We start from the raw sequence: 22,935 nt of genomic DNA on the forward strand, positions 1-22,935 counted from the left end.
TGGCAATGGAAGGAATTTCTTTAAAAATACAAAACAGATGTGTTTTGTATTTCTGAAAGACACACAGATCATACACAATATTTGAAGTTTTAATGGCATCTGAAAGTTGCTGAAGACTTATGAAACAAGACTTGATGAAAACATGAAAGCAACAGTAATGACTGAAGAAAAATGTGACAGGTGTTGTAAGATCAGTCACTTTAGTTTGTAGTAGACTTAAATCTCTGCTGTGAACAGGATGATAGCAGTGATGGTCTTCAGATTCAGATGAAACAAGTCTGTGGATGTAGAGTTGGACCACGATCACAGGTAGTATCTCAGGAAGAGGTAACATTTCCGTCTGTGTGTCCGTTAAAATATGCTGCAAACGTCCTGATTACAAAACTCCAAGATATCTGTTGTAAAGAAAACAACATTATCAACATATGTGATGGTTTAATTGTTAGTTTGACAATGAAGCAGGTGCATTTGAGTATAGTCATACCAGAGTGTGTGCAGTTGAAGACAGTTTCTGCGTGTCTGATAAACTCGTGTCCAAGGATGGAGCGGTAGTCCATGTGGCTCGTGTGGACGAAACACTGAGTTACATCTTTGAACAGCAGATCACTTTCTCCGTACTGCTGAGACTCAAAGAGCTTGAATTCTGTGTTTGGGCTGGCTGACAAAGTTTCCTATATGGTTAAAACCAAGAAAATGTTAAAGAGTAAAGACCTACTGAAACACTCCACATTTCCTTTCTGCAGGGACAAACATAATTTAACTGTCTGTCCTGAAGAACAAAACAAAAAACACACCAAAATGGTTGATGCTGGCAATATATAACTGACGTTTTAATGCACCAAATGACGCAATAACACAAACAAAGGTGGTAAAGTTATTGATTTCACCAGTGGAGTCTGGTTGAGTGTGAGAGACAGAGTGATATTTAACTTTTTTAGATGGTCCTTTTTTAAGCGTCTAAAATATGTTTTGCTGCAGACCATGTCCACAGCACTTCATCGCTTAGCTTCCCTGTTGGTTCTCCTGCTGCTCCTCCAAAATGGGGGCGTTTCGACCGGTAGGTAATACCCTGATTATGGATAAATACTTCAAACAACCCCACTTCAAATAATCTGAGCTATCCCTTTGAAGGTTTACTTCAAGCGGCAGAGGCGCTGCTGAGCCACTGAGTAAAATATCTTGAAACACATTATTCTTGATGAATTTAAGAGTCAGCAGAGTCCAATGTTTTTGGTACTAAAACACATTGAAACACTGTGTTCATTAGAATAATCTGTTGCCATAAACTGACCTGTGACTTCATGAGGAAGTCGTACACTCGTGCTGTGAGCACCGGCCGTGTCATGACAGTGTTTGGTGGGATGACTCCGAGGTTACAGCTCTCCCACTCTGACAGCGGGGCCCGACGACCATCACCACACAGCAGCTCAAAGTCTGATGACGTCCACCCGTCTGCCCAACCCGTGGAACTCAAACCTGAGGTTCAAAAGTACAACATGACATTCAGTATATTTTTACTTCAGTGTGTAGGAGAGTGTGTGTTCATGTCAAAACAATATAATAACTCATATAATATCTCACTGAGGATGTTGGAAAGAAGGTTGTGCTGCTCGAGGAAGGCCACATCACCGTAGCTTTTACCACTGGGGTCTCCAACCAGACACCTGCAAATCAGGAGTAAACAAGCATCAAGCCACATGGGTAGTTCTGATTATATTTCCCCAAATGTTGAGAAATTGGTCTTAAAATACAATGGAGGTGGAGCCAGAGCAAGCAGTAGAACTTCTTTCCACCAAAAATGAATCCCTATGACAGCGGTCACAGTGTATTTTGCAGATTATACATAATAATGGAGACACTGTATCTGGAAAGAGTGTTGCTGTTGTTTTTTCTTTAAGTAGCTTTACTCTTTATATTCACAATAAGTCAAATGACTTCTTGTGTGTCCCACAGAGAAGCACTTGAAAATGCAATCATCACTATTATGCGTGGCCCTGATCAGACAGAGGACAGTTTTTGCTGTGACACTTGTCTTTTTCCAGTTGTTTTCTTTTTGATGCGGACTCGCAGCCACAGCACTGAGAAAGAAACAGAGAGAAACAGAGAGAGAGAGAGAGAGAGAGAGAGAGAGAGAGAGAGAGAGAGAGCACTCACTGACTAAAGACTAAGTAATATTCTCAAGATGATGAAACTACTCATATAGAGAGATACAAGCAAAGTAATTACTGGAGATTAGTTATATAAACAAAAATGTGTCAGTATTGCGTTTACAGCTGCCCATAGGTGGCCAGAAAAATCTGTTAATTAACTGTCGTGACAGCATGTGGCTGGTTTTAGTTTTTTCCTCCCTGTGTGTGTGTGTGTGTGTGTGTGTGTGTGTGTGTCATCATGGCAAAATGTGGTCTTGGAGACATTAACTACACCAGAAGCTTTGAGCACTTTGTCAGGTGTTTACATGTCTGAGAACAAATTGTGTCAATGTAAAGCACCACAATGATGCGAGATGCAGTCACAAAACTTCACGAATGCAGTTGAGATCAAAATGAAGGCGAAGTTCGAAGATGTGAGTAGTGGGTGTACTCTAGATTGGGATGACAACATGTTGATGGACCACATGGCTGGTGTGATCCCATAACGTGATGACCTCTAGTTCATGTTTACATAAATTTTTCAAAATGCTGTAAACATCATTAAGTCAATTCCATTTACATTGATTGTTTTGTTGGGGCGACAAATCTGAAAGACAAATATCTTAAAAACAGAACAAATACAAGAAAAACTTCTTAAAGGCTGGATATCACATCAGATAACTGAGAAAATGTTATATAAACTACAATATGATTTTCATAAAAAGCTTTGCTTCATACCTTAAAGCCCCCATGTTGCCATAGTAACGCTCATTGTGGTTGTCAGCACAGCGTTTGGTGGCAGCCTCCCCGGTGCCTCCCATACACACTTTACACAGATTCCCCTGAGAGCCGGGAAGACAACCTTTCCAAAACACCTCGTTGTACACTGAATAAACACAGAGTGGATTACTGCAGATGTACAGCGCACAGAGAGAAGATATAACATGATATTCTGATAACAGGAGGACTGACGGTGTAAATATAAATGTGCAGGACTGAGATCAGCACCTTGGTTTGGGTCACAGGGGGAGCTGCTGTTGTGCTCCAGGCTCAGTGTGTATCTGTAGGGCAGCAGCCAGCCTGCGGGGCTGTACATGTGACCATGACAGGAGCGACGGCCTCCGAGGTTCCCGATGAAAATGTTCCTGCTGGAGCGCTTTGCCACCGCTAGACCCACCACTGAGGGCAGCACTGAGGACAGAGACAGTGGTGCGGGTTCAGCGTAAAGACAATAATAACATGATCAGCTACATGTTGATCATTCAGTGTCTTACCATCTGTCTCTAAGTGCGTCGACCCTTCAGCAGGAACACATTCTCTTCCTGAAAGTCCAGCAAAAACCCAGCAGGAACAGATGAACATTTTCTCAAAGAACTGGATTGTCACACAGACTTTTGAGGGAATGTAATTTAAATCGAGTCTTACCATAGTATTCTGTGACTACAGGGACGAGACCACATTTTCCTGCTATGAAAGCATGAGTTGCATCCAGCGAGACAGCGTCCACCTCGTCCCTCTGAAGCATCAGTGTCAGGGATGATTGGAGGCAAAACAGGTGAATTATAGCTGGTTTTCAAGTGTGCTAAAAGTTTAATATACACAATAACACAACTTACCTTAATTTTCTCGATGCAGTCGCGGGTTGAAACTGCTCTGACACACACCAGTGGGTCTGACTTTATACTGAGAGCCCACTGCTCACATTTCTTCTGCTCTGCATGGCTGATACAGCACCACCGCACCACACTGTCCTCAAGTGAACTGCCTGCACACAAACACATCCGGTGGGTCATAAAATCACAGCAGGTTTGCTTTTAATATAACAATCAATGACTACAGGCTTTATGAGCACCTTCATGTCCAAGACCTTTGAGGAGAGCCACATAATCCAGCCCCAGCACCTGACTGACATCCATGTCATCTGGTAGAACAGCCAATTTATCTGTCACATCTTTGAAAAGAAGGTCATACTCTCCAAAAGAAGATGAGTTGAAGAGGTGGAAGCGCTGCCGCTCTCGTCCTCGTTGGCCAAACAGCATCTAAATAACAATAAACAATAATCATGAATCTTTGGAAGTAGTGACAAAGTAATATTTGTGGGATGAAGTTGGGAAAAACAGCTGTATCAGATAAATACCTGCATTGTCACAAGGAACTTGCGAGCGACCTTGCGAAAGTTAAATCTGGTGACCATGCCACCTCCAGGACCTCGTCCCAGATTACAGTTTTTGTAGTTGCTGAGAGGAGCTTGTGTGCCATCTGTACACAATAACCTGAACTCGTCTCTGTCACTGTCTGAGACAACAAACAGAAGAAGAAAATTAAATTTCATTCAAATCATTATTTGTCCCAAGTAGGCAAGTTGTGCTGCATCAACTATAAAAACACAAAGAAAGACATAATAAACATAGAACATAGAAACATACAGCAGCTGACATAGACACAAGCACAGGATGGATTATAACTAGGCACAGCAAGTTTTTAAAGCTCCTCTGGAGCAGGCTGTAAGTGTCCACTGTAACCCCACAGGGCCTAAAAATAAAATGATGAACAGTGAATACTGTCAACATCACATAGCAACATAATCATCATCAATGTAATACACCGTTCATCATTATCAACAAAACATGACTCATGTCCATAATTCTGGACACTGGCATCAATATTACAAATATATATATATATACAATATTTGGATATATAGTCCACAGTATACAGTATAAATCATAATTTTTACTTTATCAAATTAGACGAACTACTCCACAATCTTTCTAAGTACCTCCTGGTATATGTATACTCCTATTTGGGAATTACTTGTGTAACTAATTGTAGTTTTGGGGGCATTTTTACCTTTCACAGTAGACAGACAGTAGAGAGTTAACAGGAAATAAAAGAGTGATATGAAGTAGAATTTGCTACAGGAATCCCTGGCTGGACTAAAACTGGGGACACTGCAGTGACATGGTCAGTATCTTCAACCTCTTGAAGATACGCCTCAGAAAACTTAATTGGAAGTCATTAAGGTAGGATAACACTTTATATGAAGGTCATGTCTTTAATGAATCAGAAACATATATATAAGACATTACAATGTAGTTATAAGGCTTTACAAAACACATAATAAATGTTTAGAATTATGAGAAACTTATAACAAGCTTTAAAAAGTATTATAAGTGTTGGACATAATAAATATGTTCAGCATTCATAATGATTTATACATAAATGCCAAAGTGACAAAAGTGTTTCTAAATTTCTGAAATGAAATAATGTCGTAAACAACAATAATATGCCATAGCATGCCCCTGTGAACTTTAAGTGAAGTTACAGCACTGTAGAAGGTTATAAGCAATTATATGATGTTTATAAGACATTATTCCAATTTCCAAACTTCAAACTTTATAGAATTTATAATCTGTTATTATATATAGTTCTCTATTTGTCCTTATAACTGGCTCCACTTTCATAAACCTTGTTATAGGTTGTCATGCATGATTATAAATATTTATAAAGAGTTTTATAAAGCCTAATCAATGCAATATAATGTCTTATCAATAGGCTTACAGTGCATTATAGACATGACCTTCATCGAGGATATTTTACCTTCAATGCTTTCAAGAGCTAAATGGTCCACAAATGCAACATCTCCTCCTCCACTCCTGAGACATCTGTGACCGAGAAAAGAGACAACAGAAAGACTTAATGTCTCTGCTGTTTTCACTGTCTACATGTTTGAAATACAAAAAATGATAAGTTCAGAGCTTGTTGACTTTTTGACCTGAGGGCTCCCTGGTTGTTGTAGAAGGGTTCACTGTGAGATGTTTCACAGTGGTAATTCCTCTGGCGTATGTAGGACTTCTGGCCCTGGCACAGAGCGCACAGAGGTGGTGCCATGGCAGCAGCTCCAGGAATGCAGCTGGCGCTGAAGAAGGTGCTGACGTCTGCTCGAGAGGAGAAAAACAAGTGAGGGCATCGAAAAAACAGATGACCAGAAATGACAAAATAGAAAACAGAAAGACTTGAACACTGCACAGCTGACTGTAATCTGATTACCCTGACTGAGCGGCTGCTCCTTTGACCAGCTCAGGTAGTTGCGGGACAGCAGGAAGCCGAGTGGAAGACTCCATCCAGCCGTCCATCGGACCCCACTGTGACAGCTCCTGACACCCTGCAGGGACCGTATGTCCAAACTGCTGTTCCTCACCACAGCCACAGACAGAATACAGCCTCCTGCACACACATGGACATACACAGACAGGCATACTGACTCAGACACTTATGATTAAAGTTAAAAGTAGGCCTAGTAAACCAAGAACTGAGGAGAATAATCCAAGGTCATGGTAGTCAAGTCAAAGTTTAATTAAAATATAACCTGTGGTGCTATTCTCCACTCTTAGATGGTTAAATTATATTAGAAATAGGCCTACCAGTAGCACCAGTTTAATTTCTGGCCTATTCAAAGAAGGCCATTTAATTTACAATATACATATCAGTTCACCTTGTATAAGATTTGTCCTTTAAATAACTTTTTTCAAATGAGGACTCTCATAATTGAGGTCAATATAGTGTATCATAAGCAAGTTAAGAGAATATTTCAATCCTGTATGCACAACTTGCTAACACTGTTTAAGAATGGCTGAAACTAATATTTATATGTGGCTTATAATGAAGGCAGTCAACTGGGATAACTTGGATCAAGTATTTTTGCATAACGTAAATGTGCATGTGGTGAGATTTCAAACTGTGCAAATGTAAACACATATGAGAGATTATAATTAATTAGTGACTATCCCAGTAACCACTACATATTCATATGTACAGCTGTTGGCTTAATTATTTGTAAGAAAAAAAATCTAAAAATGCATGAGAGGCATGGATCATGAGAGGAAAGGGGCCCACAGAGACTGCTGGTGTATAGGGTCCAGACTTTTGTGCTACACTCGTGCTGAACATTTAGTAAACATACCGTCAATGTATATCTCCTTGGCGATGACAACGAGGCCAAACTGCTTCACAGCAGAATAAACTTCTCCTGCATCTAATGTCACTAAATCAGCACGGTTACCCTGAAACAAAGATTAACAGAACAAATGTGTGATAGTGGTGCTCCACCAGGGTTCATGCACTTGAATACTATTTGTGCATGTTAATTTTAATTTGATTAAATGCACTGTAAATATATTTGTATTTTTTATTTTTTTTTTAATTTGCCATTAAAGTCCATTTGAATTTGAATATTTCATCATCTAAGTATTCAAAGATTTGGAGGTGATGCACCATTCATTAAAAAAAGATTTATATTTTACTGAAATACTGTCATACAACACATTTGCAGATATACAATTTACAGTACCTGTCAATGACTTTAACCCTTCCTGGTTTTGATATTTTTCACTGATTGCACACACCACATTGGCTGGGTACCAGTATATATGGTGGCTAATAAATTTGTAGTACAAGATGCCAAAGAGAGCACCGACAAGTTTTTTTATTTATTTATTTTACTTTAAAACATTTTGTTAAGTCCATAACTTTGTCATAATTCTTTAATAACAAACTGACCCAACAGCTTCATATTGAAAAAATTACATTGGCTGATATTTTCTATTTAAATTCTCAAATGTTGATATTGGCCTCTAAAATCCAGTATTGGTTGAACTCATTCATTGTTGTCCTGATCTTCCCTACAGAAAAAGTCATCTGTGAAACTTTATATTACAAGTTTGTGTTTAATATCTTGATAACACTGGAGAGCAGAAATCCACTTGAGTATTTAAAAACACTTCAATATGTTTTCTATAGTCTTTTTTTTTTTTTATTCTTTATTTTAGGACAGCAGTTTATATTACAAGGCATATCAGGACAGGGTCAGTATCATTTCCTCTGCCATCCACAGATTTTTACAAAATGTAAGAATTTGTACATTTTGAGTAAAAAACATTACAGGGTCATTCATGCAACACCTCCACACAATCTGGCCGTAAGAGCTTTACATATTTTTGACCCACTTGTTTTAGAATTTAACACATTATTCTTGAGGAAAAGGGAAAAAGTAACCTTTAATATTCATCTGTATATTTATCATAATGCTTTACTCTATGAATTTAATAAATTGCATAAAACATATGAACATAACTTTATATAACTGTTATTTGCTACAGTCATATTTTGTCCTTTTAACACCTTTTTCTAAACTCCTGACATGTGAGGTGAAGGATAGCTCACCCTGATCCTGTCGATGCAGTCAGTCGTGCTTGATGCTCGGATACATGACAGTTTGGCGAAAGCTGCCACAGTAGCTGGCGGCAGCACCGCCACCAGAGCTTTAGCCAATTCTGCACACTTCCTCTGCTCAGGGTCTGACACTGTGCACCACCGCATCTTCTTAGCTGACATGCATGGGACAGTACACACAAGTTCATCAGAAGATAATATAGATTTTGTACAGAATTTATTTGTCAACTTTTAGTGAGATGCAAGTATTTAACGAGTTTCTTTTCGCAGTCATGAATTATGAAAATCTAAAGCCAAAATTGCATTTGTTTAAACTGTGAAAGGATTCTGCAACTTTATTTAAATCAGTTTTAATAATGTACACAAAAACAACAGAACAGAGATCAACAATCTTGCCATCGACAACCAAAAACTGCTGTGTACAAAAAAAATACACTTTCAACAACACAATGAGACTTGAAATGAACATAAAATAACTTCACAATGCATGTGAATGAACTTGTTAAGTAACAAAACTCACCCCTGCTGCAGCCGACAAAGATGGAAAAAAGTAAAATGGCACAAAGTCGTCTCATTTTGCCCCGTTACGGCTGATATTTGTCTTATGTCGTCTGCAGAGCTCAACAGACAGCTGTCCTTTCTGTTAGTCTCAAATCCTGGATATTCCTGCATAGATTTTGAACAGTATTACAGGCACTGGTACTAACGGATAAATAGAAAACCTATTGCGCAAGGCAGCTCCTCTGAAACCAGTAAAGTCACTTTTTTTCACACATATGGAAAATATTTAGCACCATCTGTCACAAGGACGACCCCTAGCCAACGTTTTTGTAGATTTTAAGTGTTGATGTAGATGTGAAAGCTGATGTAAGGAACTTGGCCTTAATGCTTTGGGATATGCTCAGTCAATTTACATGATATTTAACAAGAATATATAGCAATTCTTGGACATTAAGATATCCAGGTTTCCTCACAGGCTGAGTGCACATAGCTCATAGCAAAATACAGTATTTATCAGCTGGTGAACAGTTTTCTTAATCAATTCTCGTGCCAGTAGAAGAAATGCGATCCAAGCAGATGAGCAACAGTTCAAACTATCAGCAGGTGTTGTCATTTCTGTAGAGTGTGAGCATTTTTCCAGTCATGTTGTAAACAGAGTGATCCCTGAGGACAGTCTGTAAACGCTGGATCCTCTCTGCATGCAGCAACATCGTTGGTTTCCGTGTTGCCAGCTCAGTGGACAGTCTGTCGATGCGCTCCTCCAACTGTCAACATCAACAAACAAACTGTGAAGCAGGTATTAACAGTGATTTCCAGGGTGAAAATCATCCTTATCATCCTCATCTCCTCCATCCTGCCAACACTACTGTGGGTGCAGGAAACAGAATTTGTAAGTGTTTCTGAAGTTTGAAGTGTGCAAAATTACACACGGTATATCCAACCAGCTCTGTCAGAAGAACACATACCTTCTTGTCTCTGGGTTGGGCCGGTCTTACGCAGTCTTATGCACTCTGCTCTTTAAAAATGGCATCTCAGCCGAATTGAGTCGTCACACATTTGTTTCAATTTTAAACTGTCTCGCAATGCATCGTTACATCCCTACTCATGTCCCATCTGACAACCTGTAGGAGGCAGGATTTACAACCTGTACTGCAGCCAGCCACCAGGTGGAGATAGAGATACTGTAGCTTTACTTTCGGAGAGCTGTCATGTTGTTGATATTTATATATCAGAGGGATGAGCTAATTTTAACTACTTTACATACTGTTGGTTTCATCTCCGGCAATGCATCTTATTATATAAGATCATCATATGTTTGTAGCCTTGCTGTCCTGTGAGAACCATGCATCTCTGAAAAGTCAACTTTTCATGGTGTCAGAAAAATATCACATTTTAAAGTTTGTGCAATTTCAAGCTAATCAAAAGGGATTTAAATAGTTTATGTAGCTTGAAAATACTCAAGTAAAGTACAAGTACTTCAAATTTGTATTTAAATACTGAACTTTTTTGTTAAAGTAAATGCGCTTAGTTCCATACCATCGCGTTTGCAACATTTCTTAGTGTTTTTTTTTGTTGTTTAACATAAAATAAGGACATAGTTATGTTATTACCTCCTTTAACTCTTGACAAACAGAATTTTTTTCCATTTCTTCGTCCTTTCCGCTGGTCTGCAGCCAGCTCTGTAACACCTCTTTGAGTTTCTGCCAAGCCCTGAGTGAACACAGAGTCAAACACAAGTTACTATGTAGACAGTGTGTTCAGCAACTCAACAGGAATGTAAACACTGCTCTAACACAGATTTCTTACCGGAGCTGCTTCCTGTCCTGTTGGTATGTCCTCATGTCCAGCTGGATGTCGAGCAGCTCTCTGGTCAGAGCTGAGGATGGATCCGTCGCTGGGTCCTCTACAGTTTCTCCGCTGCAGGCTCTCAGATGAATGTCTTAAAGAAACACAACAAAATCATGTTATTTTATGATGAATTAAAAGAATAATCTAGAGAAGAAAACCACAGATGTCATACCTGGATAAACTGATGAGTGTTTAAAAGGAGGAACAAGTGGAGCATCTGCATGACCTGAGCTGCTGGTCTTCCCCAACTTAAAAAAAGGGCAGAAGATATAAGATATAAGAAGTCTTTTTATTTAGCACTAAATGCATGCTGGTGTCTGTCTAAGACATGCAGGTGATTATTACTGTCTCTTTGGTTCCGCTGGTCATGAAAGCAGAGGGGGGTAAAAGAACATCTTGGGTGTCCTGAGCAGAGTTCACGGTGGACACGCACGGCTCAGAGGGTGACACAGCAGACATGATGCTGCTCTGATGTGAGGAGGTGACAGGGACTTTAGCAGGTTGGAGGCAGGACAACACAGTAGGACAACTGAGCTGTGAGGGCTCCAGAGCTGCTCTGGTGCCAGTGACAGCTGGCTGCCTTTGGGTGCTAAAAAACATGAGGAAAAACTTTTGTCAGAAAGTGAGAAAATCAGAAAGTGTCTTTTAATTATGTCTGACCTGTAAAGTTATTCATTTAAATGTGTAAAACAGTGCACCTTTTTAATTTTTTCCCCCCACTTTATTCTTTTCACAATTAGAAAAGAAACGTACAAAAGCACAGGACAGAAACAACTTTTGCATCATCTTATTCTCAGGTGATTATACACTAATGAAAACATACTTATACATACTGAGAAAGCAGGTGAAAAAACTAGTTTTTATGTCAGCATCATATTTTTTCAGTGTTTGTTGTTCTAATTCTCTTTTTGGCCACAACAGGCAGAAGTGCATCACTAACACAGGTTCAAAACGAGACTGAAAGGATTCATGCTCTCCCGCAGGTGAGTTTTAATTTAGAGTGTATTAAGTATAAGCAAGCTATGCAATGCAGTTATGTCTTTCTTTTGGCAAGATTTCTATTTGATTTTTTTTCTCACTTGTCTCTCAGGGTTTCTATGGACGTGTGTTAATTATGAAGGTAAAAAATGGTGTTACTTTATTTTCATTGGAGACTCAAACAGTTCCTCACGGCGCCGTGGCTGACGTCGAGATGTCTGGTTAAGCAGTCTGCAAAAAAAAAAAAAAGCGATAAAAAGCGAGGAGTAAGACTGAGTCCACATGTTGAACACAGACTCACAGCCTGTCAGGGCTCAGACTCACAGCTTGCGCAGCTCTTCATCTTCAGCCTCCTGCTCCACTGAGTCAGATGGACGAACACTATTCACTGCAGGTGGATTCAAACAAAAGGTCACGCTCTTTTTCTGCGGTTGTCCTTTGACCTCTTGCTCTCTTCGTGGTTTACACAGCGCACGCTGCTTCCACCGCATGGCACAGCGCTTCACCACTCTCTGAAGATGGCGTGATCTCTGCAGGACACAGGCAGACTTGTAAAGTCTTATCAAAAACGCTCTCACCAACTCCACTGGAAAAATCAGTAATTATACCTGACAGAACACGGGAGTTGCTGGTCTCCATATGCCTCCAGCTGTTAGTTTGATTGTGTTATTGTGTGACATCTGTGAATCTAAACCATCCTTTTAAAACATCATACTTACACAATAACTCAAACAAACTAACAGATCAAGGCAGTGGTAGTCCTACAACTCCTGCATTCTGCAAAGTAATATAACTTATTTTGCCAATGGAGTTTGGAGAGAGAAATATTTGGCTTATATTCTAGCCGTTTCCCATCAGAAAAGGCTGAAAAAACTTAAAATAATATGAATTTTCCTTTTTTGGTGAAGTGATACAAACTAAACACACACATGAACAGACGCCCACCTGCTCTTGGCTGTGTTGCGTTAGGCTTGTTGTGAGGTCGCTCATGTGAGCAGCATAGGTGAGGATAGACGTGACGCCCTCCCTCAGCAACTGGTCTCTGTAGACCTGTGCAGCTCGGGCCGCCTGCTCCTGCTTCCTGCGCTGCTCTGTGACCCACAGCCTCCACGCACACAGCACCTGCAGCGCATTCGCAAAACATCAAGGCACATTAAACCACGTGAGCAGCAGTTCTACAAATTCAGCACTCAGTTCAGTAAGTAACAGTAAGAGAAGAATGTGAAGGCAGGTGTTACCTTGGCCTGAAGAGTGAGGGACCAGTGCCAGAGCGCTCGCTCCGTCTGCTTTGCTTCTCTGCGTCTGTGCTGCAGCTGTCAGCAGGAAGGAAACCAGAGTCACGGCCAGATTAAAAAAAGCACCAAATCAAAACACATACATCATCAGTTTGACTGTCTGAGTTCCATAAATGTTATCTGATTTCTGATATCAAAGCAACAGTTCAAGCCAAAAAAAAACCCCACTGGATCCTATCAGTTCAATAATGCATCAGGGTTTTCTCAATGTTTATAAAGCTCCTCCAAAGCCAGATTGGTCATTAAACAGCTATTTTCAGCGGCTGAATAGAGCTCTTCATGACAATAAAGTGATCTTTATAAAATCAGTGGTGTTTATAGGGTAACTTGGGATTTTTCAACCTGGACTCTATTTATTCTAAATTTTTGTGTCTAAGTGACTAATGCAGATGACATTTTTTAACTGGTGCTGTATTTAGGGAGAGTGCTGCAGCTGGCAGAAGTTAAACTAAGCTCCACAGTGATCCTTAAGGGCTATTGCAAACCATCAAGTCTGCTAAAAGTGCTTGTTTTTGCCATTGACAGGCTCAGATTGTTATTCCAAGTATCTGACAGGATTATGGAGACCATTTTGTTAAAAGAGTAATATCCCTTTTTTAACCAGAAAATGGTGGTTTATTGCTCTTGCTAAACTAAACAGACTCCATTTTCAAAACTGTAATTTTTAATCAAAAAAACACACTTAATTTAAACTCGACAGAAACAAAATAAAGCTCACCACAAACACCTTGGTTCATCTTTCCACCGCTCCGAAAATCATCAACTCTGATTTGGTTGAAATAAACTGTTAATTCACCGTGTCAGACGTGAAAATATTTAAAGAGGAGCAAGAGGTAGAGGTCGGACATCAGAGAAGCAGCGCAGAGAAATGGCCTGTAAAACCAGAATATCTTCACATCTAACGTAGTGAATTAATGGTTTATTTTGAGTTGGTGACTACTGTAACAATGGAAAGACAACCCATAACATTTATGGCAAGTTTTATTTTGTTTCTGTCAAGTTTGGATGAAATGTGTTTTAAGATGATAAAATTCCTGTTTCTGTAAATAGTTATGTTAAAGAAAACCGATCTTACTCTTTAACAAAAGATTCATCTCTGTAGTGATTCTTTCCATAACGTTGTCAGACACTTTGACTACCAATCTGAGCATGTCTGTAAAGAATAAGCAACTTTTACTGGATGTACTTTCAAGGTTCAGATTACAGCTGCAGCGCTCTCCCTCAGTACTTCAAGAACTGTTATCCCCATTAGTTACTCAGTCACTAAAACATGGGGAAATATGGTCCAGACCATTTAAGCAGCTTGAGTATTTGTGTGCAAAAGAATATAAACAAACCTTTATTTTCCACTGTTCAAAGTATGTCTGGTACATCTTCAACCTGAGCAGGAGAAGTCCCTGACGTTTCATTACCTGAGAAATAATCACATTTTTAAAAAGTCATGTGACAGTTTTAAGTCAACAGTGTGGCTTTACATAACAGTTAAGCTATAACCTTATTTTTCTGAAACTGGTTGTGGTGCTCTTTCCATGCTCTCAGTGCTTTAGAGACGAGTTTGGACTCATGGTGCCGTCTGGCTTTTTCCATGCAGATCCTCTCTCTGCGAGCCTCCCTGGTCTGCTTCCTCCATCGTCTGAAAGACCGCAGCAGCTGCACTAAACACAGGAAACATCAAGTTTGGTACACATGCCTTAATCTTAATAGTAGAATTCTGGCACAATATTAACTTAACAGTTGTCAAATCTGTGGGAGTATATTATGCAAACAGTGATCCCATAGTTCCCATCTGTCTTGGACTTTAGAGAGGATATCTATTTTTTTTAGAAGAAAATCAGTATTTCCCATAATGAATGTTTAAAAAAAACAATTCTTAATTTCCAACTAAAAGAGTGACAGAAATGTACAGGAAGGATGCAGATCAGCTGAAACAGCGACTGTGGTTCAAACATAGCTAGAGATGATTTCCATGGAGGGAGCTGCATCTAACTAAATGCTTACCATCCCCAGAATCTTGAGATATATTTCTGAAGCAACAGACACTTGTCCTCATTGATTACTCTGCTGGATAGAAAGCTTGACATACACTTACTTTGTTTAGTTTATCCTTTAGATCCTCGTCTTATTAAGCTGCACAGTCCCTCCATTTTTTAGTTTATTATTTTTATTTTGTCATTTCAATGGCAGTTCCCTTTGAAAGAAATGTTAGTTAAATCCAATTAAAGTTCCAGTAAAAAACACAACTTCAGGTCTCAAACACAATTTGTAAAACACTGCAGGAAAGAAAATCATTGTTTTTTTGGTCTTTATCATCTGTGTTTGTTGTGTGATGGTTGCTCGTCATTACAGCCTGTTACTGTGTGAAATCTTAGAAAATCTAGCCAATAAGTGGCCAGCAATAAGAGAAACAGACAATAAAATTGCATTAAATAAAGACTTCTAACTATCAGGCTGCCGGGGTAAGACATTCACATTACCAGCAAAATATTTTGCAGAGAAGTGACACTCACATGTGTCTGTTAACAAGAAATAAATATTAAAACTTTACTACATGAGGTGACTGAGTGGAGTTCTGTTCTCACCTTGATTCATGGACCTCTGAGCCTTGATGGCTGCTTCCCTCTGCTGGTGGCACTTTGACACTGCACATGTTGTTACTTCTCTCCAGGCAAGAAACACCTGAACAGATTTAATACAAAGAAAGCTGACAGCAGGCGCTCCAACAGAGGTACAACTATGGTAGTTTGAGACTGCTTTCTAACCTTAAGCTGAAGGAGATGCTGAAAACGATTCTGTGCTCGTTGCTCCATCAGCCTGAGTTCTGTCAGCAGCACTGCGTTCTCCCTCCAAACAGACAGAACCCTCCTAAACAGAGACATTTTTGAGACTGAGAACATGAAGCTGACATTTATCATTCAAATGGAGTCTTTTAGTAATCACACACCAGTGTTGTTTTTTTTTACTTCAGATGTGAATATACATAAATACTTGCGTTGAATACCTGAGAAATTTCTGTTCTTGTTTTGTGTAAAGTTCCTCTGCATTGTTGTAGATCTGACACGTTTGTAGGTGGTGTTTCTGTGAATAAAGCAGGCGACGGTGTATCAGCTTTAACATCATCTTTATTTCTCCAACCTTAAGAGATCATGTGATCACAAAATGTTGACGTACCTTCCAGGCCACAAACGTGCATTTGAGAAGTTTAAATTCATGGTAACGCTCCATCTGCTTCAGTCGCCTTTTCTTCACTTGCTGGTTCTGTACAAACTGACCAAACACACAAGGGACACTAACACACACAGACCTGAAACTGTGCAACTAATTTCCATTGGTAAGGTTCAAGTTTATTGTCATACACTTAAATATACCATTCAAATGCAATAAAAAGGATGTGCCCTCGCTCTCTCAGCCCTGAAAACTATATATAAATTAAGAAATAATAAATAACAATCAAAAAGAAATCAGAAATTCCACAAAATATACTGTGGGTTATGTAAAGTGCCTACTGTTCATTATTCTGACCTCCTTGATGCATAACTCGAAATCTGCATGAACATGAACATAAAAAATTGATTTATAACACACAGGAGCAGTGCTGGAGTCCAATGATGAGCTCCTAAATGAGACGCATATGTAGGTCTTGTAATACTGATCAAATTAAGAAGAGGGGAATGGTGTCTCTGGGAAATGACATACTGACACTTAAGTGTCTGGGTCTCATTGAGACATTATGGAAGCCACCAGAGATGTTAACAGAACCACTTTCCAGTTTCCAGACCTAAACAGGTCAGTTTCTGTCTTTTATTTACCTTGAGCCTTAAGATATTATCATTACCAGATATGTGAACAGATGCTATGCAGACTGGACAGAGCAAATATTAGTCACCTTTTTCCATTTTTCTACAGCCCATCTCATGCAGCACAGGTCGCCCTGATGACAGGCCTGCTGTTCCAGATTTCTCCTGACATGGAAACAAATGTGTTAAAACTGTGAGTTAGCCAGCACACCAGCAAGTTCACTTCTCTGCTCAAACATTTCAGTAGCACTAAGTTTACTTCAAGGAAACTAAAAAAGAAGGAAGGGTAATTACATCACAAACCAACTGTCTATGCTCTGTTTGGTGTCAGACTTTGGTGCATATGGGAGATACATGGAGAAGCACAGTAAAACATATTTACATCCAATGACTTTTGATGAAAAAATCCATGCATCAATCCATCCATCCATTCTATCCGTACTAACAGATTTTTCCAAATATTCACTTTCATTTATTTGCTGTTGGTCTTCATATAGCATGATTGACATTGCATCTCCCATAAGCTTCAACAGGAACTAAACTGGCACCAAAGTCTGGAGCACTGAATGTTTGTTAATGATGTAATAACCCTTGTTTTTTTTTTCTAGTTTGCTTCACCTGTCTCTTATCTCTGTGCTGTTGTCCTTCCACTGTGTCATCATGTTGCGCAGCAGTCTGTGTCGGTACAAACGCTCTGAAGCCTCTTCTTTCTCCTCCTCATTGATCCGCTCCTCTGTCCGCTGCCTCCATCGACCCCACGCTCTCTGCAAATGGCACCGCTCCTCATGGAGAATGGCCTGATAACAGTGAGTTATCTTCAGAATCTGAGACACAGTCGCGCTCTTAATCAACAGCATGCAGTAGACTGTGTTTCCATTTACAGCTGAACATACCATCCGCTCAGAGAGCATCTGCTCCTTGTGCTTCTCCGATCGTCCCCACCAGGTGTAAAACACCCACGTGTACTGACGCTGCCTGAAAAAAAAGCGATCAAAGATGTCACAACAGTCACATAAACTCTGCTTCATTTGGAAATTTATTACAGCACAAGTGCATTTTTCTCACATGTTAAGTATTTTTGGAAAGGAGTGGGCCATTTAGTTAGGGATTCTGGGTCTGAAATCTGATTCCTGTTTTACCTTTTTGAATCTTAGAAATTTTCCTAAAGGTCTCAGTAATGGTGACACAGCTTTTGATGATTTTTTGGTGCGCAAGTTAAATAACTACTACAAAATAGTGGCTACGATACAAGTATTAAAGTAAATTGCAGTGCAAACTCACTGATTATAAACTTCTGCCTTGTGTTTCCTCTGTTCGCGGAGTCTTCTCTGCAGAGTAAACTCAACCCATGAGTTGAAACACCGCGGTAGCATGTGTTCAGCAAACCAAACGTCTGCACAATGCTCCATTTCCTGCAGAAAAAAATCATGTTTTTGAGTTTGCAAGTCAATTATACAGGGTCACACAGATATCCATCATGAAATGAATATTTGTCAATATGTAAATATTTTATGGATATTTCAGATTATGTTTAATGCATAACAATAAAAGTACAGAACAACTGACAAATAACCCAAACATGGAACACAAAAACTGCAGTAAGTGTGTGTAAAACAAGCGATTTTCATTAACTCTGAGCAGATTATTTCCTGTGAATATTGTATTAGAGATTAGTTGTACTGATATGTTTAGAAAGTTTTTACAATTCACGTCTTAAACAATAATTTAAACTTAATAAATAAAAGATTTCTTTTGTTTTCTTCACAGAAATGAATAATGCTGAGGTATACGCCTACTGTATGTCTTAATGTTTTCTTACACCCCTGAAAATCAAGTAGGCCTTGCAACCCCTGTGATGATTTGGTGACCCCTAGTGAGCATCAGGACTATCACGTTAGGAACTAATGATGTATTGAATCTAAAAATACCTGCATGTGTTGTTGTTCAGCAAGTTTCTTTCTCCAGAGGTGAAAACAGCTGCTCAACAGGGATGTGCTGTAAAGAGAAAAACTATTCCAGTACGATTTAAAGTATGCAACATGTTTGTAGCTTGGATGCTACAACATCTTTTCATTCTAGGTTGAACATGGCTACAAGTTTTTTGAGATTGGGAAATGTAAGTAAAAGCACCTGTGCTGAGTCAAAGCCTTTTCTCTGAGGGGTTGGAAACTCTTGTCTTCAGCTTCCTCCAGACGGTCCTGCCACAGCTTCCAATACTTACTTGTCATCTATGGAAAGTGCAAATATTAAACATTTAGAGGCTTTAAAGTCCCTACTTAAAGTATGTAACTGAGACTGTAGTATTTGGATGATGGACAGCTCGTCAGTTACAGTTTGACGATAATGTTGGACAGCCATGTTGTTGTTCAGTCGGTGTGTTTTGTTCCAGATGACGTTGAGAGAGAGTCCCTGCAGTCCAGCACGCTGCATCGAGAACACACAGTGATCAATATATTAAATGATCACACTCTCTACTTGTAAGCAGTGGCTTATTTATTAATTTATTTCTACTGGTTCTCACCAGTAGATGATGATGATGATATTGAATTGCAATCCAGGTTCTTTCAGCCTCTTCTCTGCACAACATCACATCTACTCAGGAGCTCAAGGAACAAACAGCTGCACTGATAATTATCATCTCTTACTATCCTACAGTGAACAACTTATACTAATACTGCAGTTGGTATGAAAATTGGAGGTACAGCATGTTTATTTTGTGTAAAGGATACAAGCTCTCCAGCGCTCCAGTGCTCTGCGCTGGGTGCTCTGTATGGCCAAATGCCCTGCAGCTTCCAAACGCTCCTCCTTGCTCTGTTTGCGCTGCAACTCACTGCTCCATTTACTCCAACACGCCATCACCAGATGGAGATGGTAGGCATGCTGAGCCACAGCTAAAACAAACAAAACAAAACATGCACTTGAATAATATACACAAGAGGTATAGAAAGAATGAGCTTGTGGTTTATATTAAGTGAAGAACAAAAGATAATTTCTAATGACCTTGTGACTTTTTCTTGGTTTGGAGACGAGATACATAAGTTTTCCAGCGATGTAGTGTTTTTCTTTTCAGTCTAAGGATAAAGTGAAGAGCAGCTTTGGATTCTTTCTTTCTCTGGTAACAAGCAGTTGTGTGCATTTCTCTCCACTGAACCCAAGCCTTTGACAAAAAAAAATATATATATACAAGTTCACACATCACCACACGAAATACAAAGGAAGGAAATCAGTGTGCATCCCACATAATGGTGATATATGATTTATAGGGTTGCAACTATCGATTATTTTCATTACTGATGAATCCGTTGTTTATTTTCACAATTAATCAATTAAAAATATTTTGTAAAAGTCATTGATAATGACCTGAAATTTGAGGCAAACTCTGATGCTTTTCCCAAGTGGGATAATAAAATGCCTGAACTGAACTAATTGTTGAACTAATCAGTGTTCAAAAATTGGGAAAAATCTTCCCATAGCCCAAAGTAATGTCTTCAAAATGCCTCTTTTTTTCTAACCAGCAGTCCAAAAATGAAACATTCTTTATTTACTATCATAAATGACAAGAAAAGCAGCAAATTCTTTCATTTAAGAAGAATGAGCAAATGCTTATCATTTCTGCTGGAAAACGATTAATTGATTGTCAACACAGCAGGAAACTATCAGTATCAGTTAATCGACCGTTGCAATGATTTATGGGTGTTTTGGATCGTGTCTTTACCCTTCTCTGTACAGTTAGCGCCCTCTGTTTCATGGCTTGATCCTCTAAAGTGTAAAAGTCTTGATGCTGCTGCAGCCTCATCTGCCACATGCTCCAAGCTGAACTGCACCGGTGCAAAAACACAACAGTGTTACGACCAATAGTCTGCTGAGCATTAGAATAAGTGTAAGTCTGATCTGTAAATACAATGTTCCTACTGCAGGGTTGTGAGTCTGTTCAGCTCGAGGGCAGATTCAAGCATTCTGTTCTTCATTCGTCTCATCTCTGTGAAAACCTCCCATCTGTCCCAAACCAGACGCATCCGCTGCCTGTCAGCTAGTTAAAGAAACAAAGTGACCAATGATAAAACAGCTGCCTCGTGAGATCTAACTAAATATATTAGGGATACTAGATACATTCTCACTATATGTGCCAAAATCGTACCAAACGATTGAGCATTTTGGATTTTGCTCTTCTTTTCCTTCTGCAATGAAACAAACATTCGCCAGCGATGGAACGCCAAGTTATACAGATAATACCTGGAACACAAAATGCATCATTAGCAGACACACAACCACTGTGACTGGCTGCCTAAGGTACAACATTATATCAGATGTACCTGTAGTGACACTCTGCTCGCATTGTAAGACTCCACTCCCTCCTAGACGTCCACCACTCGTCTCTCCATCCTTCAAAGGCTCGTCTTAAGACCACACTATTATAGTGGGACCTGTAACATGCGATATTCCCTTAGAATAGAGGACTCAGGCTCAGTGTGTGTTTACATGCACAGCACTTTCCTAGTTTTTTTGAGTATCCTGGTTATGCACATGTAAACAGCTTATCTTGGTTTTGAGGAACTAGAAATGCTACTATGAGTAACCAGAATACTGTGGCATGTTAACACCTCATCCAGGATTCTGAACCATTTCATAGTGGCCTGGATGGAGAGAAATGAAGACACATAATCATGAGTACTGGGATATGAATAATCAGGTTTTTCATGTACGATGTAAATGCCATATCCAAAATATAATCAAAAGCAGGGTACTAATACACATGGAAACACTCCCTGACAGTCGTGGCAAACATACTGTAGCTTTAAAGATACAATTATTTAGAATTGTCTTATTTCAACAATTCTAGTCTGCAATATGAGTGTAAATTCTGTTACTTGGCTTTATGTGGAAGAATTCGGCCGAAGGTATTCAGAATCCATATCTTCAGGAACTTCCTTGCCAAGTGCCTGCAGAGGTTGAAAAAGTTGATCTAAGTTATAAATGATAAGATAAAATAAAATAAGATCATTCTTATTAGCCCCACAACAGGTAAATCTGTGATGTTACAGAAGCAGAGGAGATAGCATAATAGATGGAATGAATCATGAATATGATATTGCAGAGTCGTTATAAGTTGTAAGCAGAAATACAGAAAATTCGTCAGTACCTTATTCTCAGCTCCTTCAGTCTTCCTCCTCTGTTCCAGCTATATCCAACTCTGTAAGGAACCTTTCTGATGTGAACTTTGCGGACTTGTTTTGTCTCATCACTAAATCTGACACTGCTTGGTCGGTGTTTCACCGGATCTGACTTTCTGCTGTTACTTTGCATTATATTAAAACACACCAGTATATTACAGCAGCACTGTAGAATCACAACACTGCGTTGGAAATTAAAGCAACAAAGACCAACACGTTACCACCGTTTTAGCCCTTTTTCTTCATCATCGACGTGAAGTTTGGGTAACTAAGTGCCGCGCGTTTGTTTTTCCTTGTCACGTGACCGCGGGTGTGACACCGGGGTCTGTTCCGGACGCAGTTGTCAATGACAACAGGCGCGCCGGTGCCCTGCGCCGTAATAACGGATTTGAATTGTGAACACTGATGTATCTCTGTGGCGTTCTCACACTGTTTAATAATCTTTTCAAGCTGAAACTGAGGCGACGCTTCTAAAATGTTATCCTGTTTACAAGAGATTCAGTTTTGACATAATTAATCTCGCTGCGCAGTGTAGAGTATGAGGAACGTACCCAGGGTCCTTTCAGGGTAACGACTACTTGCAATGTAACACCGGGCAGCCCGTGAGATCGGGGCCTAACGTTCACACAAAGAAGCGCCGCAAGATAGTTGTGGCTTTTTTTTTTTATTTTATTTTAGAAACTACAATTAGGTATGCAACAAAACTGTCCATATCAGAGTTACATTAAGCTACAAGAAATTAAAAATGAAAGAGAGGGGAAAAAAGTCAATTAACAGTAAAACAGATTCAAAACAATGCGTCATCATTTCATAAGAATCTAGAATCTAAGTAACTGCACAAGAATAAATAAATATGTATCTCTCTGCTGTCCCTCCCTATATATATGTATATATATAATGCATGTATATATAATGCAAACAAATGACAGATTGTTTCTTCTTCCAGTTCACAGAAACTGCAATTATTATTATTATTATTATTATTATT

At 39.3% G+C, this 22,935-nt stretch overlaps 2 protein-coding genes across 2 annotated transcripts; both read right to left on the reverse strand.

Annotated features, from left to right (window-relative positions):
* Positions 1 to 71: 71 nt before the first annotated feature.
* sxph (saxiphilin) lies at positions 72 to 9,340 on the reverse strand. Its single transcript, XM_084735114.1, has 17 exons — positions 8,881 to 9,340; positions 8,352 to 8,515; positions 7,093 to 7,192; positions 6,180 to 6,356; positions 5,905 to 6,067; positions 5,730 to 5,794; positions 4,267 to 4,424; positions 3,982 to 4,168; positions 3,746 to 3,894; positions 3,555 to 3,645; positions 3,404 to 3,451; positions 3,138 to 3,320; positions 2,868 to 3,015; positions 1,582 to 1,664; positions 1,292 to 1,476; positions 485 to 671; positions 72 to 395 (listed from the first exon to the last, which is right to left on the reverse strand). The coding sequence occupies exons 1-17, from the start codon at positions 8,933 to 8,935 to the stop codon at positions 352 to 354; spliced, it is 2,187 nt and encodes a 728-aa protein (XP_084591240.1). The 5' UTR covers positions 8,936 to 9,340; the 3' UTR covers positions 72 to 351.
* Positions 9,341 to 9,355: 15 nt separating this feature from the next.
* Positions 9,356 to 22,564, reverse strand: sfi1 (SFI1 centrin binding protein). The gene is made up of 31 exons (XM_084735127.1): positions 21,917 to 22,564; positions 21,645 to 21,716; positions 21,090 to 21,200; positions 20,915 to 21,009; positions 20,689 to 20,806; positions 20,492 to 20,594; positions 19,777 to 19,933; positions 19,506 to 19,667; positions 19,298 to 19,368; positions 19,108 to 19,200; positions 18,907 to 19,004; positions 18,705 to 18,771; positions 18,058 to 18,188; positions 17,670 to 17,751; positions 17,395 to 17,573; positions 16,866 to 16,941; positions 16,151 to 16,246; positions 15,981 to 16,057; positions 15,742 to 15,844; positions 15,562 to 15,658; positions 14,477 to 14,637; positions 14,320 to 14,394; positions 12,926 to 13,000; positions 12,633 to 12,809; positions 12,012 to 12,217; positions 11,847 to 11,918; positions 11,055 to 11,298; positions 10,882 to 10,957; positions 10,668 to 10,800; positions 10,472 to 10,571; positions 9,356 to 9,625 (listed from the first exon to the last, which is right to left on the reverse strand). Exons 1-31 carry the CDS (start codon positions 22,078 to 22,080, stop codon positions 9,458 to 9,460), a joined length of 3,639 nt encoding a protein of 1,212 aa, XP_084591253.1. The 5' UTR covers positions 22,081 to 22,564; the 3' UTR covers positions 9,356 to 9,457.
* Positions 22,565 to 22,935: the final 371 nt, after the last annotated feature.

Source organism: Lutjanus erythropterus, chromosome 2 (assembly GCF_056507025.1).
Source record: "Lutjanus erythropterus isolate fLutEry1 chromosome 2, fLutEry1.hap2, whole genome shotgun sequence".
Taxonomy (NCBI): Eukaryota; Metazoa; Chordata; class Actinopteri; order Lutjaniformes; family Lutjanidae; genus Lutjanus; species Lutjanus erythropterus.

Bases quoted from the DNA above. Each gene is read 5' to 3' on its own strand.
- sxph (XM_084735114.1), bottom strand. From the start codon at position 8,935: ATGAGACGACTTTGTGCCATTTTACTTTTTTCCATCTTTGTCGGCTGC. The intron at 4,425-5,729 runs GTAAAATATCCT...TTGTTGTCTCAG, and splicing joins AGCTCTTGAAAGCATTGAAG to ACAGTGACAGAGACGAGTTC. The intron at 3,321-3,403 runs GTAAGACACTGA...CTCTGTCCTCAG, and splicing joins GACGCACTTAGAGACAGATG to TGCTGCCCTCAGTGGTGGGT.
- sfi1 (XM_084735127.1), bottom strand. From the start codon at position 22,080: ATGCAAAGTAACAGCAGAAAGTCAGATCCGGTGAAACACCGACCAAGC. The intron at 21,201-21,644 runs GTAACAGAATTT...CGCATGTTACAG, and splicing joins ATTCTTCCACATAAAGCCAA to GTCCCACTATAATAGTGTGG. The intron at 19,201-19,297 runs GTGAGAACCAGT...TTCTCGATGCAG, and splicing joins ATCATCATCATCATCTACTG to CGTGCTGGACTGCAGGGACT.